Source organism: Grus americana, chromosome 16 (assembly GCF_028858705.1).
Source record: "Grus americana isolate bGruAme1 chromosome 16, bGruAme1.mat, whole genome shotgun sequence".
In the NCBI taxonomy this organism is placed as follows: domain Eukaryota; kingdom Metazoa; phylum Chordata; class Aves; order Gruiformes; family Gruidae; genus Grus; species Grus americana.
The window spans coordinates 5,428,229-5,445,708 of NC_072867.1; the positions used below are offsets into that span (position 1 = coordinate 5,428,229).

At 42.3% G+C, this 17,480-nt stretch overlaps 1 protein-coding gene across 4 annotated transcripts in view; it reads right to left on the bottom strand.

Annotated features, from left to right (window-relative positions):
- GCN1 (GCN1 activator of EIF2AK4) overlaps positions 1 to 17,480 on the bottom strand; it is a 43,319-nt gene that overhangs the window by 20,241 nt on the left and 5,598 nt on the right. For all 4 annotated transcript variants that reach the window (XR_008579558.1, XM_054844654.1, XM_054844653.1 and 1 more), the window contains exons 6-30: positions 16,994 to 17,092; positions 16,777 to 16,911; positions 16,358 to 16,426; positions 16,168 to 16,276; positions 15,676 to 15,750; positions 15,286 to 15,414; positions 15,006 to 15,056; positions 14,501 to 14,599; positions 14,056 to 14,229; positions 12,366 to 12,518; positions 11,503 to 11,595; positions 9,968 to 10,043; positions 9,636 to 9,795; positions 8,533 to 8,722; positions 8,288 to 8,412; positions 7,765 to 7,943; positions 7,498 to 7,591; positions 6,654 to 6,767; positions 6,258 to 6,456; positions 5,619 to 5,774; positions 2,538 to 2,719; positions 2,159 to 2,239; positions 1,494 to 1,637; positions 628 to 755; positions 260 to 449 (exon numbers count right to left, since the gene is read on the bottom strand). Coding sequence is in view for 3 of the 4 variants with exons in the window: in XM_054844654.1 (XP_054700629.1) it covers positions 260 to 449; positions 628 to 755; positions 1,494 to 1,637; positions 2,159 to 2,239; positions 2,538 to 2,719; positions 5,619 to 5,774; positions 6,258 to 6,456; positions 6,654 to 6,767; positions 7,498 to 7,591; positions 7,765 to 7,943; positions 8,288 to 8,412; positions 8,533 to 8,722; positions 9,636 to 9,795; positions 9,968 to 10,043; positions 11,503 to 11,595; positions 12,366 to 12,518; positions 14,056 to 14,229; positions 14,501 to 14,599; positions 15,006 to 15,056; positions 15,286 to 15,414; positions 15,676 to 15,750; positions 16,168 to 16,276; positions 16,358 to 16,426; positions 16,777 to 16,911; positions 16,994 to 17,092 (3,204 nt within the window). In the remaining variant the exon portion in view is untranslated. The remainder of the gene's footprint in view (positions 1 to 259; positions 450 to 627; positions 756 to 1,493; positions 1,638 to 2,158; positions 2,240 to 2,537; positions 2,720 to 5,618; positions 5,775 to 6,257; positions 6,457 to 6,653; positions 6,768 to 7,497; positions 7,592 to 7,764; positions 7,944 to 8,287; positions 8,413 to 8,532; positions 8,723 to 9,635; positions 9,796 to 9,967; positions 10,044 to 11,502; positions 11,596 to 12,365; positions 12,519 to 14,055; positions 14,230 to 14,500; positions 14,600 to 15,005; positions 15,057 to 15,285; positions 15,415 to 15,675; positions 15,751 to 16,167; positions 16,277 to 16,357; positions 16,427 to 16,776; positions 16,912 to 16,993; positions 17,093 to 17,480) is intronic.

The window sequence follows — 17,480 nt, forward strand, 5'->3', positions numbered from 1 at the left end:
GGCCCAAAAAGACTTAGACTGACCCTGCTCTGCCACAGTCTTCCCGTATCACCTAAGGCATAGCTTCCTCCTGTACAATGGTGCCATTACTGGCCGATAACTTGAGGCTCAAGACATTAAAGTCTGTCATAAGCTCAAACACAGCAACAGCGGGCTTCATGCACATCCTCAAGACAGACAAAAGGAAGAGTGATTAATGAAAAATATAAAGTAAAGCACAAGCTTGTGCCTGTCAATCCCTTAGGACAAGAGTACTTACATAGAGCTTCTCCTGGTAGATCTCTATAAGTTTATTCATGACCTCTGCTGCTTGGTTTCGATACTGAGCTACAGCCCTGGAAAGAGCTTCAGCACCTGCTTGTCGCACTGCCTCTTCATGGTAGATGACATCTTTGATCAGCAGAGAACAGAGGTCAGGCTGCAGCTCCAGTCCCATGGACTCCCACAACCTGCGGCACACGCAAAGAGGTGACCGGTCACCCTTCAGCAAGAGAAGCCACCGCTATGTGCAACATCAGGGTGACCTAAAGCTGCCCTACAACTTGCAGGAGGCAAAGTCCCTGCCAGTGCAACTCCATGAGGTGAGCAGCAGAGAGGCCCCCTTAATCAGCCAGGAAGAACTCTTACCTCTCTGCCAACTTCTGAATCTCATCCTCCACATCAAACTTTACTACCCAAAGGCGACGCAACAGATTCAGTCCATTCTTTTCATCGCTGTCTGGGGTTGGTAGAACCATTTGTAGCTCCATCAGTCCCTGTGAATTAGTTTACAGGAGAATCAGTGCAAGGATCTGATTTTGGAAACAGATACTTTAAAACACTTAAAACCTTTGCCAAGTCAAGCTCTCGGTGGTTGGAAGTGTCAAAATTCATGTTTGCTTGTGCAGTACCCTGCCCAGACAGATCAGAGACTTCCTGTTGCTAATAAGTGAGATGAATCTCAAAAATAGTGCTCCATGGGCAGGTTGCAGAGAGGCCACCAGGCACTAGGTTGTGCTCTGGTGACTACAGTCTTTCCTGCTTCTAAGTATGGAGAAGCCAGCTCAGGTGAGCTAAGCTGAAATTACTTTCATGGCAAGGAAAACCAAAACACCCGTCATTTTTTTCTTTCTTTTTTATGTTCTCAGAAGTGACTAAGCCTGAAACTTTCCAAAACCACTGGGCCCAATACAGACACAGGAATTTTTTGCCAGCCTCTCTCTTTAAGACTCAGCTCTATGCAATTGTAAATAGAAGGTATTAAGTTGTCATAATTATACCTGTTTTAACAAAATAAAGGTGTGGATAGACCCAGAGTACTCCTTCCTGCAAGATAAATCTAGCACAAAGAGCATTCCGTAGAGCATTATTGTTCAGTAGGTAGTGCCTCCTCCTGCAGACATACTACCCAAAAACAAGCATCACAGCTGAAGCCTCTCTTCATCAGTGCTGGAGAAGATTCACCTCCCAAAAAATTAAGGAATTCAGTGTGAGCCTGAATGATTCCCACCTACCCTGAGAGCTGCATCTCGAACATTCATGCACGGAGACTGCAGGGCCTGAAGTAACACATCAATCTCTTCCTGTTCTGCATAGGCACAGCCGTCCTCCCCGCTGCTGCTTGTGCACAGGGTGGTCAGTGCATCGGAAGCCAAAACCTAAAATGCCATGAGAAAGTATTAGAGATTCCACTGCTGACGTCTACTTCTGTGCATTTGGTCAAAGTAAGCGCAGGGCAGGGGCTGAGCGCCATCACAAGAGAAATTCTCAAAGAACAGTGACAAGGGTTCGTGACAAAAACGAGAACTGATGAGTTCAGTCCAACCCTTTGCCTTTTTGTTATTTTTGACCTTTCTGCCATCTCATCCCTTAGAACAAAGTTTACTGCTGGTTAGTCAGGGAAGCAACTACTAAATTTCTTTGCCAGAGCAAGGCCTTAGAAAAGGAATAAAATGTCACCTGTGGAAAACTGAAGAATATGTTTGGTGCAAAAAAAACCCACAGAAGAAAAGATAAAGGCATTTTATCCCAAGAAGAATACCATAAGCATAGGAGAAAATCGGTTAATGTATCAACCACCAGCCTCAGAGACTTAAACCAGGTGGGTGTATTGCCCTCAGTTAGATGCCGATGAAACCTAGGCAGAATCCCGACTGTGGTTATGAAGCTGAGGACTCACCTGTAACCGTGGAGAACCCGTTCCTATCACCCGCGTCAGGAGAACCAGCATGTCCCTCCGGGGCAGCAACTCTGGGCCATTCTGAAAGGTTGGGGGGAAAAATGGCAGAGGGAGGAGAAAAAGCCTTATGTTTTGTGAATCCAAAGTACCTTGCCTGTGTATGACACTCTTTATAAAAATCACAGTCAAAACCTAGGGCTGGACAGGTAACCAAAACCTGTGACAGAAAACAATCTTACATTGTTAACTTCAACTTGTAGAATTAATCTGCTTTGTCCAGTTTAAACATGAGCTGTTTTATCTCATGCCTCATCTGAACAACTGTTGAAGGAGGTCATCTAAGCCCCACAGAATGATGAAGGAGGTCATCTGATCTCACCTCATCCACCAGCAAAGCCTGGCCAGTTGCTGATGATCTCAGCTGAGCATGGACCGTAAGGATCTGCAGAATCTTGACCAGAAACTCCTCCTTGTCTTCACTGTCGTGAGGTGTCTCAGTCATAACAGTCTTTAGGAGAGGAAAGACCAAGGAAAATGCTGGAGCAGATAATGGGGCAGCACCTGTGAAAAGGAAAAACAATCCTGTGAGCATAGCTGATCTTGCTGTAACTCTCAGCATGTCTTTGTTTTATAATATCGACTGCTGTAAAATGTACACCTTGGTAGCACATAATGGATCTGGCCAGCCTCAGCCTTATGTACGAACGTGCTAAGTGACACTAAGTGTTTCTATGTCCTAGAAACACCCAGTCTGAAGGACAGTCTTGCGTGTATCTGGACTTACCCCTCATAGACATGCTTCACCTGTTCAAAGCACCGCACACACCGTTTGGCCTCTACCACTTTGCCACTCCACTTAACGGCGGCAACAGCAAGGCTCCAACAGCGACATGAGGCGTTTCAGTGTTAGGTTAATGGTTGGACCTGATGATCTTAAGGGCCTTTTCCTACCTAAATGAGTCTGTGCTTCTACCTAGTGTTGTTGCTTGCTACACCAATGAGCTGGCTTTAATTAAAGTCACATTAGGATTCTGAATTACTTCCAATGCTTCAGCAGTGCGAAAACACACACTGTAAATTAAATCGAAACAATTCAATGGATTAAAGTAGACAGAGAGGCAAAACTGAGGTATTCTCTATCCTGGAAATACTTGTGGGCAGGGGTGGATGGGACACAAAATCAAATCCATCACACAACCAAAGTTGAAATAAAATCTATTATTTAAAATGCATTAAGTTTGTGTGTATACTCTGAGAATTAAAATTAACTAAAAAAAACCCCAAAATTATGGTCATTTTTACTTCTGAACCGGAGGATCCACACAGGATTCTGATACAATTTAACTAATTCACTTTTAAAATTCATTTGTCCCAAAGCAGGGGCCCATTTGCCAGCTATATTCCCTTTAAACGCTTCCTACCAATCTAGCTAACCTGTCATTCCAGTCTTCAGCTGGATTCTTGAGAATGAGGTTCCTCTAATTCTGGTGCAAGTCTCAACTCCCCGCCACCCTTGAAAAAAATTACAGCTTTTGGATTCCTGTTAAAGATTTTGAACCCTCCTTCTCACAGGTGCTTGGCTACGGGACATAAGAAATGCTTCTTCCAGTCCTCCAGTTAGTCCAGTTAAACCTCAAGCACTAGACATCTAGGGAAAACGTTTGCTTTCTACATCCCATCTGTGCTGTCAGAGAAAGCCAGATTTTAAATTTCTAAGATGCAGATGAAGAGCACTGCAGATACATTACTGCAGTATTAGTCAGCTTATGTAGGGCATGGATACTGCAAAAGTAGTTCAAGGGAGAAATATTAAATACCAAACACACTGCAAGCTCCTATTTAACAGGAACAGCTTAGGTAAAAACCCCTCCATTTCTGATGTGGGATTTTTCTCTCTGTTTGTTCAGAATCTGTTTGCTTTTATGCTTTTTTTTTTTTTAATTATTCACCAGATATTTTTAGGCTTAAGCAACTGTCCCTCTATATGCAGCAGGAGGAAGGAAGCTTTATCTGAGAAGATAAATGTTCTATTAACACAGTAGCTGGTATTGACCAATAGGAGTAAGATTACAAAATGTGTCTTGGCATTTCAGCAATGAATGATAAATTTTATCATCCACATTATAATGAGATATGGTCTCTCTTACGTCTCACGGTAACCTAAGAAACTAACCTCTACTAAATAATATTGCAACACTACACTCCAAAGAATTTTGGAAATGAGGAAAAAATCATTTGGGAATATAACATGACTTGTCCAGTGCTATGGAACCTACTTCCTTTCTCTTGCAGAAGTGAGAAAAGAAAACCCTACAGATATTCATTTAATTAAGCATTGTAGGAAATCTCAAAGGATGAGGGCTGAAAATACTTCCACTACTTTCTGGAAATAAGCCTGAAAAAGGATTCAAACGTTAATGAACCTGCATTTACTATGGAAATAAATTACATAGTGGAGACACTGAATTATCACTGAGATGTTCAGCACTGAAGTGGTGCTCAGCATGGGCAATGGCTACTACTCGGCTGTGCAGATTAAATGTGCCACAGTCACACAACTGCGGATCTGACTGGCAGAACAGCAAGAGGAGAACTGAACTACCAGGATAAGGGACCAAAGACAATCCTTCAATTCCTTTAAAAAATTATAACTCATTTACCACAGCAGCTTTTGATTGAGGTAGATGATGAACAGCTCCAAAGCCTGGATGAATCACTGCAGTACACCAGAGGCTTTGTGACAAACTAAGCCATTCCAGCCTCCAAAGGCAGAAGACCTTCCCTCCCTCTTCTGTACTATTATCTTCAATGGAGTGGTACAATTACTTGTGCACCCCATAGTGAAGCAGATTCTGGAACTGATCTAGATTAAAACTAACCCAGTGGAAAAAAAAAGAAAAAAATAATTCAAGAAAAAAAGGTTCATTTTAACCCAGATTATATTCTTGCACTGTATAAATATTGGTGTTTGCCTTCGTGTTAGAGTGGGAAAGAACTGCTTCTTCAACAACCATGCCAGAATAAAATATTCATGAACTGCAGCACTACATAGCAAACAAGCAGAGGCTACAGGCACTTCACTGCTGAGATCAGAGATAACAAGCAATTATTTTGTCTTTCCACTTAGTCTCACTGAATCACTTATGCTAAGTGGTGTTGAAAGGTAAGAACTGTCCTTGGCAAAGATGAGCCTTAATTTCACTACTATTATTTCTGTACGAGTCATTTTAAGAAAAAAGACAGTTATTTCAGTTCTACACTTACTATACTTATCATTTTTACTACCACCACCACAAAGAAAAACCTTAAGGTTTTTCACATCTATGAAGTCTTATTGGATTTTAAAAGAAAAAAGTGAAGTCTCACCTATAAAACATTATACAAACCATCAAACCTAAATCAGCTCACAGAGTTATTGGGGGGCACAGGGAGGGCCGGAGGGATCTACAGTATTTTTTACCTGGGTCTCCCTTGCCTGTTCGGCTAGGAATGGTATGGGCATGCAGCAAGCTAACAACTCTGTTCAGAGCAGTAGGCAGCTCTTCTTGACACCAGGATTCATCTAATTCACATTCTGGTTTCATCAGGCGCAAGGTCACATGGCTCACTAAAGTACCTGGTATGAAAGAATACAGACTCCGTGAGAGCACTCAAACAAACATTTCTTGAGAGAAAAATTCCCCAAGAACACAAACCCAAGAATTATAACAAAGCTCTGGGCAACAGCCCAGGCTGCAGAAGAGGCACAGAGAAGGAAGCACAGCCCTGAGGCTTACAGAGGACAGCTCAATTCATGCCCGTATGTGAGAGATACGCTCACATCCTCCAAACTCTGCACAGGGGAAACAATCCCATTGCGACAAGTGCTACTGAGAGGTGGTCACAATGACTGGACAACTCCTTGTCTTTGGACCCAGTCCTATCCAGCAGTAGGATCTCTGGGACATCACAGTCATCTTCCTAAACACTGCTCCAAGGTGATTATTCCTCTTGGCTCTGGTACATGGTCACGATCCACAGCTTGTAAGAGCAAGGATTTTCACCACCCTGACATAAAAATAGTGCACCCTGCCCTTAAAAAGCAATTGCAAATACTAACCAAAGGTTTTCAGTCGAGCAGGCATAACGCAAGAAGCTAGGGAAAGAAAAGGATCCTTAATCCTTGGAGCAGCCAAAGGTGATCGAAAAAGTGGTAAGAGGGAACCGATGAGACCAGGGATGTACTGAGTGAGACCAGGCGGCTTTCTCTTTATAACAGTGTCCAGGAGTCCTAGAGCTGTTTCCAGCTCATTATCAAGCTGTAAGAAAACCAATTCAAAAGGTTACCATAAAAATTCCATTGACAAAAAATCAAGTTTTTAAATCTAATTTCTAATGGAAGAAACAAATAGGTTATTGCCAAATATTCCCTATGCTACTCCATTTTCCTTTTATCAAACTTACTTTGGTCATGGTAGCTGCAGAGTGGGGAAAAAAACCCCATCAAAAAACTTACCTCCTTCAGCCGTTTTCTTATCTGAGACTCCCTTTCCAGCTGTGCATGCATCAGCTCCTTCTGCTTGCTAGTCAGCTGCACTTCATCCTTTATTCCTTTCTTCTTCTTTATTTCCTGCAGTAGAGAGCCATGGGCATTATTTACTTGAGCTATTAACATCATCCCCTCACTTAGGTAGATAAGAAAGTTGGACGTATTGGGTTTTTTTTTCACAATTTACTTTCAAAACAGTATCAAAATATTCACCCTTAAGTGAAGACACAAAATGGAAATCGGCAGGTTAACAACATTGTGGTGTCCCATTAGCAGCATAACATCCGTTTCCCCCAGGTTTAAATTGGTCGCAAATTATTTGATATTATTACAACACACTACAGTGGATGGGCATGTCATCAACCTTTAATAAAAGAACACTCCAGTCAACCTGGTATATTCCCCTCCCTTCACCAAATTCTTCCCTCATGTACACCTGCTGCTCTGGCCAGACTGAATAGAACCGCTGGCTGTCTACAAGATGGAAGCATCTATTTAACAACCCTTACTGAAAAAGTTACACGAGATACATTGAACAAGAGATGAAGAGAAAAAACAGGTATTACCAACTAGTAAGCATGCTCACAAACAAGTAGAATACCACATAAATTGATACAAAAAGATATAAGAGAAAAGAAGCTAACACAAACAGATATAAGAGAAGACAACATTTAGGTATTCAAAGAAGTTCAGAGAATCTTTCCCAACAGCATACACACAGATGCCAGAAGCCATGCAACAAAACAGACTGGATAGCCTGGTGTCAGAACCTTCGTTACTGGCTCTCCCATTCCCATTCCCATCAACTCACCTCCTTCAGCTCCAGCTCAATGATTTGTTCCTTGAAGGAATAAGCTTTGTTCTCCCTTTTCATGTTAGCCTTTTTCATGCTATCCTGTTGAGCACTGAGAAGGAAAAGCAGAGAAAAGAATCAGCACTGCTCTGGACTAAGATCCATGCACACAAATCCGGGAACTCTGTCCAGAAAGAGCATCTGACAAACCAACTCAGCCACTGGCTAGATGCCAGCAGCAATCAATCCCCTGGTCCACAGAGGAAAGAAATTCTCAAGTCTTACCTCTGTATGATGGATTTGTCATACAGTTCTCCCTCTGGTGTCTTCATGATGGCAAATTCCTCTCGCGTAACCTGGCACAGAGCTGGATTCTCCATTGATGTTGAGATAATGCTGATGAGCTGTGGGAGCACTCTACCAGGTGAAAGCAGAGAGAGAGATCCCACTGCATTCATAGATGACTATCAAGAAAACAAAGAAAAAAACATTATCCTCAGTACTCCTTGAAATTGTCTCAAAAACGTATGCCCTGTTGAGGCAGCCCACGTTACGTTCCAATTCCTAACTCCCTGTTCAGTTGGTACTTGAATCTTACCTAGAATTCCACTCGGTTGCTGGTACACATTCTTCCCCCCTTAAATCCCAGCTCCTTTTCACCAGAGACATTCTCTTTGAACCTGCTTTTTCCTCACCTTTTCGACAGATCTCCTTCCTTATAGGTCAGTTAGTACTTAACTCCTCCAGAAAACTCTCCTGTTCCAAAGTATCTCCCAAAACTAACACAAGGAAAGCAGAAGTTTATCACCTGGTTCTCCGGAGTATAGGCAGTGATCCTGGGTAATATGTCATTCAGGTGTTTGGTAATGAACTCTTTGGGATCTATCTTCATCTTGATGAGGAGGGCTGGCCAAAGACCTGGCTGCACTGCCACTAGCAAGAAGAATAAATGAGTATAATAAATATGAACCAGACTACTAATAAAATGAAACAAAAAGGTAAGATAAGAAATCCACACATGGGTCACGAGAGGGGTCTTGTCCCTTCACTTACCTACAGATGGATGATGGCTCACCAACAGCATCTCCAGAGCCAGCTTTTCTGGCTCCACAGAATCCACATCAAGCCCCGCCACACTTGAGATGACACAGAGTGCCTCATGAAGGACACGGGGAGGAACGTAAGCCTTTCCTAGCTCTGACAGCTCTCCTGACTCCATCACCAGGACCTCATGAGGCAGAACCTGAGTGGACAACTTGCCATTAACACATCACACCAAGCCTTCCTGAGCCCTGAGCACACTTCCCTGTAGGAACACCATACTGAATGCCAACAGTCAGCTCCCTCTGTCAGTACCAACAACCTGAAGTTTTCAAAGGAAAGAAGTGATAACGGATAACAGTGGAACCGAAGCACAGAGATGACAGTGAAAGAAAGACTGAGAATGGAGGACTATACTAGATTTGGCAAGCCAGGGTAAAATAAAACTAAACCCATCATTTTTGGCAAAGAGGAGTGGAAAAGGTTGAACCAGCTGGCTGGGAACACTATGTCCAACTTCTGCAGTCTAATTTTACCCAGTATCTTCTCAAAAATACTTTATTCAGACTGTATCTGTGACATGTACAAAGTCCCAGCCTTGGTACCTAAGTAATGCAACTTAATCTGTTATACAACTTGACATGGCGCTGGTTTAGCAGCATGTCCAATAATACAGCACTCACCATTTCCTATTTTATTTTATTTTTATTATTGATAATAGTTGCTACTAAAGTATTTCTATTACATTTGTTTTAAATAGGCAGCCTGAGCTATAAGCCGGGGCCAAAGAACTAGGATACCAAGAAAGGAACTAAGCACTTGGTCCTCCAGCCAGGATTAAATTTGGATTAAAATAATAGAAGGACATGGAAAACTTCCTCCCCAAATAATTTTGAATAATCTGTCTTCTGTATATATAGGGAAGACTAGGCACACCACAGACACTGATACGCAGTAATCTAGTAACAAGCGGCATTCTAGGAGATCATACAGCTGGAATCAAATCATCTTCATATCACGCTGTATGTCAACGCTAACAGCAAATCTAGGGTAGGGAGGTGATCAGCAGCATACAACAACTGGCTAAGCACGGACTAGGCTTCTGGACTACTCACCTTATGAGAGCTGAGAACCACTTTCAGCTCCTCCAAGAGTCCATAGGCCAGTTTGTACCCTCCCAGAGAGGACAAGAGCTTCTTAACTGTTTGATGAGCCTGTCTTCGAACATGCCAGGTCCGACTCAGCAGCACTGCAACAAGAGCACGGTGATACTGCCTGAAAATAGAGAAATAAACAGGTTTAGCAAGGGAGGCAGCTCTGCAAACCAAATGGACACAAAAGCACAAAGAGTTCAACATTTTGCGCAAAGATCCAAGCCCACCCTCTCCACTGCCCGCATTAATGTTAAGGGATCACAGATCAGGGGCAGCAAGAGCAGTCTACGTACTGAACTTTACTTTCAGGCAGCCGTTGTGCATGATCCAAGAGAAGGCGCTCTGTCAGCTGCAGTACTGTACACATTGCTGTGGGAAAAGACAAATATTTAAAATAGCACGAGACTTCATAAGGAAACATTTTATTTTTTTTACCCAAAAACAAACAAACAGCAAGCGGGACACATTAAAATAGCTACCCAAACTGAGCCTCTACAAAATCTTCTCAGTGAAGCTAGAGACAAATCCACCAAGACTGGAAACAGGACCATGATTTCATAGAAATGTTGTTAGCTGGATCCCAGCAGAATTTCCTGACCACAATGTGCGACCTATTTTTGTTTAAGTCAACAGCTCAAACCAAGTGATAAACACAATGCTCCCTGCACCAACGCTTAATCCCTGAGCGCTGCCGAAACGTCTTCAGTGACAATAAAACCTATACTGAATTCACACAAAAGTGCATAATGCTATTTGAATAGTAGCCTTGTGTTTTATCTCATGGCCTCTGCTGAGCTTCAGCTGTCACTAGGCCCTTTGGTTTGTATATCAACGTTCAACCATATCATAAAAGCAGCAGCACAAAGCCCTGAAACATGGGGTGGGTTATAACCCATAGTAAGTGGATTTTTGACATTCAAGGCATCAGATAGTTTGGGGATGTTAAGCACGTCAGCTGGATGTTTTCACTCAAATAACCAATAACAAATCATGATAATATTTACTATCAAAATATCAGCATTTGGGTTTGGAGCTAACATCCTAAGGGAGCAATATAAAATTCTCCAAATCACGCTGTTTCAGGATATTTGCAGACTTGGGAGGGAAAATAAATGGATATACACAATGCCTTCAGGAGACAGGGATCACAACAAGCAAAGGAGAGATGATGTTCTTTCCCATTTAGGAAACTTTACCTCTTCAAAGCTTTGTACAAAAGATAAATTAATTCATTTCAGAGAAATGATTCATGAACTCATTTTCAAAACTTTCATTTTAAAATGTAGTCAGTAACATTTTCTGTTGGGCACATTCCGTTATTTTTTCAGGTAATCTTTAAATACCAGAGAACAAAACAGAGCATAGACAGACTAATTTATAACCCAATTGATTTCCTATCTATTATTACTCTTCCCCCACATTATCTTAAGATTTTCACCTACATGTTTTCTTCTCTGGCCTTATTTTACTTTTTCCCATCTTCTTCTTAATTTTAGGCTTCTCCACATCCCTTAGATTGGCTGCAAATATTTACTTACAAACTGGGACACCACACAGCCACATTTTGTATTGGAAAGACTTTTATAGAATATACAGATTTGGAATTACAGATGTTTGATAACTCAGGTTCATTAGAAATAAATTAATTCATTGACAAACTGAGACTACAATTAGTCTAGATGTACTTCTGAAAGAGCATGCTGTTCATTTTAACCTGAAACTGGATCCTCCACGGATCATAGAACAGGGCTGACAGCAACAGTAGCTATTACAAGTACTAAGTAATAGAGTTAAACAGCTAGTGGATACACAATAACCGACAATTTACCTTCCTCTGATGCAGACTGCAAGAACTTCTCAGATGTAAAAATTTGTTTTTTCTCATCCAGAATCAGCTGCCAGAAACCACTCAGCTTAGACTCTGACAGGAAAAGAATAGATGTGTATCAAGGATGTTTCAAAATAAGTCAGAACTCACCAGCATACATAAAATACAGTAGAATTCTGTTTCCTGAAATCACTCAAGGTATTTCTAGCTTTACTTGTCTTCAGTTACAAAGCCTCTCATCTCTCTCTTTCAGAAATATAAGCACACCCAAAAAACATCTGCTGAAAAAAACTGGATTTCTCGGACTTACACTTGTGAAATATAAAGTCTGTTTCACCTTAATCTTTCATAGGGCAATCCTTCCTAAAAATGAAGGAAAGGAGGAACCTGGTGTGCTGCTTTTGATAGACAGAACACACCTGGATTTTATATCCTGGCAGGTGTATGAACTCAGACAGTTCTTGTAATATCCTCTAATGGAAGACAGAATTCCAGTCCTCATGCCTTCCAAAGATGGTTTGTAAAAATACTACACAAGTAACAAGCAAGTAATACTTTTAATGCACCAGTTGAGTCCTGGCGTGTAAGGTCTGGGTGAACATCTTCTCCCGGAGTAAAAAGGAATACTGCCCTAAGCAAATGGAAGCTGGAATTTGTAAAGCCATGGAACAGCAAGAATTCTTCATTGACATAACTGAGAGAGACGGGAAGAAATCCTTCCCTGGTTTACAAAAGGGCAGTGATTCTCTATGCAGAACCAATACACACATTACAGAACAGTACCTCATGCACATTGTCAAGACAAAGTGTTAACCCTCAGAACCTGTTTATACTGGATTCTGCTAGATGTTCTGTGACCTTACCAGTTTGTCCCTCAATTACAGACATCCTGCAGATCAACAAAGCTGCAGCAACCCCTTCAGTTACCATGGGAACCTGAGTACTTTGAGATGCTGCTTTTTCTACTGTCTGGATCAGCATCGGCAGCAAGTCCATTCCCTGTAATAATGTGTCACCTGAGGAGACAGACAGAGACAAGTTGCAGAACAACACAGTCCTTAACACTTTACACCACAAGGGTATCAATGGTTCTTCTGTTGTCATGAGACAAGGAAGGGAACCAGACACACACTGGGAAGACTCTGAATCTCCCAGAGTATTTGCCACTCACTACTATCATTAAACTTTAACTATGAAAAGCCAGATGATAACCACTTTAGTCCTTTCCTCACAGATACAACAGTCCCATCTCAACACGAGTTTCTGTTCATGGGACGCAAAAGAAAATGCTAATTCAGTTACATTAAAGGAATTGGTTCAAATCACAGGAAGTCTGACTTCAAAGACTTCCCTGAGAGAGGGAAAGTAAATTCCTGGCAAGCCATGACCGTCTGTTCCCCTTCAAATATTCACAAGTCAAGGAACCCCACTGATCTGCGACCCTCACTTCCACAGAAACTGAGCTAGGTGTTCCTGGTAATTCCAGAAGCAACACCTCACACACAATACTGAAAAAGAAAAAAAAAAAAAAGACCTTGTGCTTTTCTACATTAAGTATTCACAGGCAGTGTTTTAACTATAAACTCCTAAGAGTTAGAATCTCTATGTTCTTTATGTCCCAGTTGGATGCTTCACTGAGTGGGCCAAAGCAACAGTAGTCAGCATTCCAGTGGCGAGTAGATTATTTTGGAATATTACTGCTTTGGGCTCTGATCCCTTGAACAGCTGCACACACCACACACAAGAAATGCCCCATGCCTCTGGCAAGCATAAGCAACTTCAGGTTTGCCATATTGACGTCTGTGAAAGGACCACCATCCTGTGACATCCAAGCAGTTTTAGAGTGTTTTTTCAGCCCTATGATAGCACAGAAATTCCTGGTAGCCATAATAGAAAAATGCAGAATTACAATTCCACTCATATCCATATTGAGAACGGGATGGTTAATCCATTGTATCTATACAATACATTGAGTCATTGACCTCTTAAGCAAATGTGTACCATCCTTTTGATTCACACTGCATCAAGAAAGGGAGATCTCACATACAGGCATCAGACTGATCATCGGTCGTCCCATGAATAAAATGGATGAAAGTCAAAGAGGACAGGACCAACAGAAGCAAATCTCAAAAGGACCACCAAAAGTTTAGAATTTCTGAAGAAATTTTTGTTAAAGCTCCTGAGACCCAAAGCCACAGACCAGTATCCCAGTGTGGTGGGTGCTTTATAAAACAAAAGCATGGTCCCTGAGCTAGAAACCTTACAGTTTAAGAGTAAGACAAAAATAAAGCAACCAAAAATTACTTCAGGGGTATATGATAGCACAGCACAATGGGCAGCAATGCTAGTTATACAAGGAGACAAACCATCTTCATAAACTTGAAGGCAAATGAGTTTAAGGAGAAATACAAAGGAGGTCAGTGAACAGATAGCGCTTTACAAAATCTTTCTTAATCCACACAGCTATCTACTTATATCAGGAAGTATAAAAGTTGATTACTCTTCTCCTAAGCCACACGGTCAAGAGAGTTATTAATAGCTGCACAGTTTTACCTTTGAAAGAGGCTAGCATGCACTGCAGGTAGGCATGTCTCACAGCTGAAGTAGAGGTTTTAAGGCTGAAGGCTTTCTTTAGCCATTCTACCAGCTTCTTAGGAACTTCCGTGGTGAAGCGAACACACCAAAGAGCCAGGACAGAGACTGCATGAACCAATGTGCCTTCATGGACTAGGAAGTAACACAGAGCTCATGTCAGTACCGCGATTGCATATAACACAGGAACACAAAACAGAAAGCGGGTAACAATGTCAGGAGGAGGCAGGAAAAGAATGAATGTGCTTCTAAGAGACACAGCACTGTCTCCATGGGGCTGCTCATCAAAACATTTTATGACACAACATGCGAGAATCTGGATTTATCCCGAATAAGAGGCCATATGAAAGTCCCGCTCAAGATGAAAGCAGCGTAACAAAACCAGAATAAAGGCAAGAGGTCTCACCTTCTTGTTGCAGAAAAGGGATGAAAAGCTCAGCCACAGTTCCAGTCAGAGCTTGGCTAGAGGATCCAGAAACCACATGGTGACTAAGGCTGCCAATCCCTGACAGGACAGAATTCTCTCATTAGTTCATTTGCTGCAAAATCTAAAACCAATCAAAACCAACCCTTCACATTTCAATCCTTGCACAGACATCTCTCTCTCTCGTCACTACATCTGGATGTCACATCCACCACGTACCAACACTGCAGGACCTCTGCGTTAATTTTTACCCACTATACAGTCATCATCTTCCTTGCATAAAACATTTTAGCCTACCAGCCAATAATTTCCTTTGAATAGAATGTCAAGACCTGGCATGCAGTATCCAGCACCCTCTGTGACATTAACCAGAGCCAATTTGGAATGACAGGCAGGGAATTCTGAAGGCTCAAGTCCAGATCCCTTTCATTCAGCCTTCTGCTGAGTCTCCTCCACCAGAGAAGCAGCTTTCTTCTAGGATCCTCACCTGAAAGGACACTCATCTTCTGAGCAACAACTGTCAGCTTCCCTTCTGAGCCTGCCAACGAGAAACAAATGGGTGAGGGCTGACTTGCAGACAGACAACAGCTATGTGCTACATCAAGAATCTTCTCCAAAACTATAAAAGCTTGCCCCATTACCCCGATCCAAGTTGAGCCACCTCTACCATACAGGCAACTAAAGACAACAGAAAATAAGATACACAAAACTCCTTGAAGCCAGCAAATCTTTATTCACCTCCACTGCTGGTCCTACAATTTACTCACCCCCTAAGATGGCAAAAAGGTGTCTGCCCAGTGACTCCACAGCCGAAGGATCACTACACTGTCGAGCCAAGTTCTTTAATGCCACAACTGCTTCATCCATCAGCTGCACACTGTTGGATTTCAGATGACCTAGAAAATAATGCACAAGCTAAGAGCTCCTTACAACAAACCGCATAAAATCAGCAAGACAGAGACATATCTCTACATGTGGCTTGACTCAGCTTCTGGAACTGTCACATGAACTATCCCACTTCCAAGTTACAGCATCATCCTCCCTCTCACATAAAACAACCTCTTCACCAGTAATCACGCTGTTAGAGGTACTGCCAGAAAGTTGGAAGAAAGCTTTATTCTAAATCTATCATTCCCTCCAGAAGTCAGAGTACTTACTGGCCAGTCCTTTCACAATGTCTAGAGCATACTGGCTGAGATCCAGGTTCACAGATACAAGCAAGCAAGAGATTGCTGAAGACAAAAAGAGATAATGGCATATTATATTTTGTTAAGTAACTGGTTTTAGCATTTTAATACACCCTTCCCCACAGTTCACATCAAGAGCAGACAGGGTCAGTAAGGAGTGTGAAGAAAAAACACTGAAATTGATTCCAAATCAACAGATTAATTCAGGATTATTCTTAGCACTCAGCTGTGAAATTCTGTCCTCGGTGCAAACAGTAGCTATCACATACCCAGACACTTGGGATCACACCACAAATGTTGCTGCTCCACATCCAACCCTTAGACGCCAGACAATCCTGCTGCCTGCGCTCACAGGACTGAAAGCATAGTCCAGAGAGGCACACTCCCCCAACAACTCCAGACCTCTCAGGAACAACTGTTCATGCTTTTTGACAGAGCAACGCAGAGAGATGACAGACTCACTTTCAATTACATTCTCAGGACTCCGTAGCAGGGATTTCTGCAGAGTTGGTAAAACTAAGTCCTTGAATTCAGCATGAGACATGTACCGAAGAAGCGGGGAACAGCTGTCCTGCAAAGGGAACAAAGCGCTCAGCACAGGACGCTGCATATAGGATAAAAGCACAAACAGCTCTGTAGTAGGATATCTCACCAGCACATGCTTCTGAGGCTTTGTCTTGCTCATAAGGATGGTCTTCAAGTAGAAATCCAGAAGAGCACTCTGAACAAGCAGAAATACAAAATTACAGCCACATTGCAACCTATCCAGAGCTCCCCACACACCATCAGGAAGGCAGGCTTGACACCACACCTCATCCTCCTCTGGAAGGCAGCCCTATCCACTAAGAAGCTTTGCTTCCATCCTCACATAAGATAGTCAAGCAGAGATCAGTGCTCCCTGCTCTACCCTTCAGCCCAACACCCCAAAATGCACTGAGAACTAAATGTTTATCTAAGGGACAGATGCAAAGCACCAACCTCATTGAGACATCTGTCCACTCCCCTTTCTCCATGATAAGAAGTGACAATAGTTATTGCCAAAAAAAAAAAAAAGTAGTACAGCAGATTTACCTTGTGGTGTTTAATAATACCAATCTCCTTCTGGGCTGTGCAAAACTGGACCAAAAGTCCCAGCATTGCAGCATAGCTCTGGTTTGGTTCAAGACCAAGAATGACGGATAGGTACTGATCCACCAGATCTTGGTTCTGAAGAGAAAGAGAGCAAGGCACATTAACACAACTGAACCTAGAACGGGTACTGAATATGGTCACGTAAGGTATACGTCACCTCTTTCCACAGCCTGTTCAATTTCTTCACGGCCCCATCCACCGCCTGTTTATGAGAACCTCCCAGGACTTCCAGAAGGAGCAAACACTGAACCTCCACCTGCCACAGGAAACAGCCGAGAAAACCTTCATGCACCTGCTGCTCAGAGAGCTCATATCAAACAAGACATGTCAGACACCAGTCATTAGCTGAATCTGCTTGGGAAAAAGTCCTTAGGTCGTTTACATTCTTCCAACAAGCCGCCCTTGCTTTCATCCCACACGCACCACTTTGCAGAACCATGCATAACAGTTTCGGAAACTCTTGACTTTGCAACAGCAATTTGTATCAGATTACATTACATCTCTTCTTAAAATGTGTTCCAACTATATTCCAAGATGCTATGAGCATGGTCGCAGGTTCAGCTTGTTAAAGTAGGTGAAAAGAAAGCAAAAAGCTGCTTGACACTATATGACGTAATATCACATCCAACTACTTCAAGGGAAGC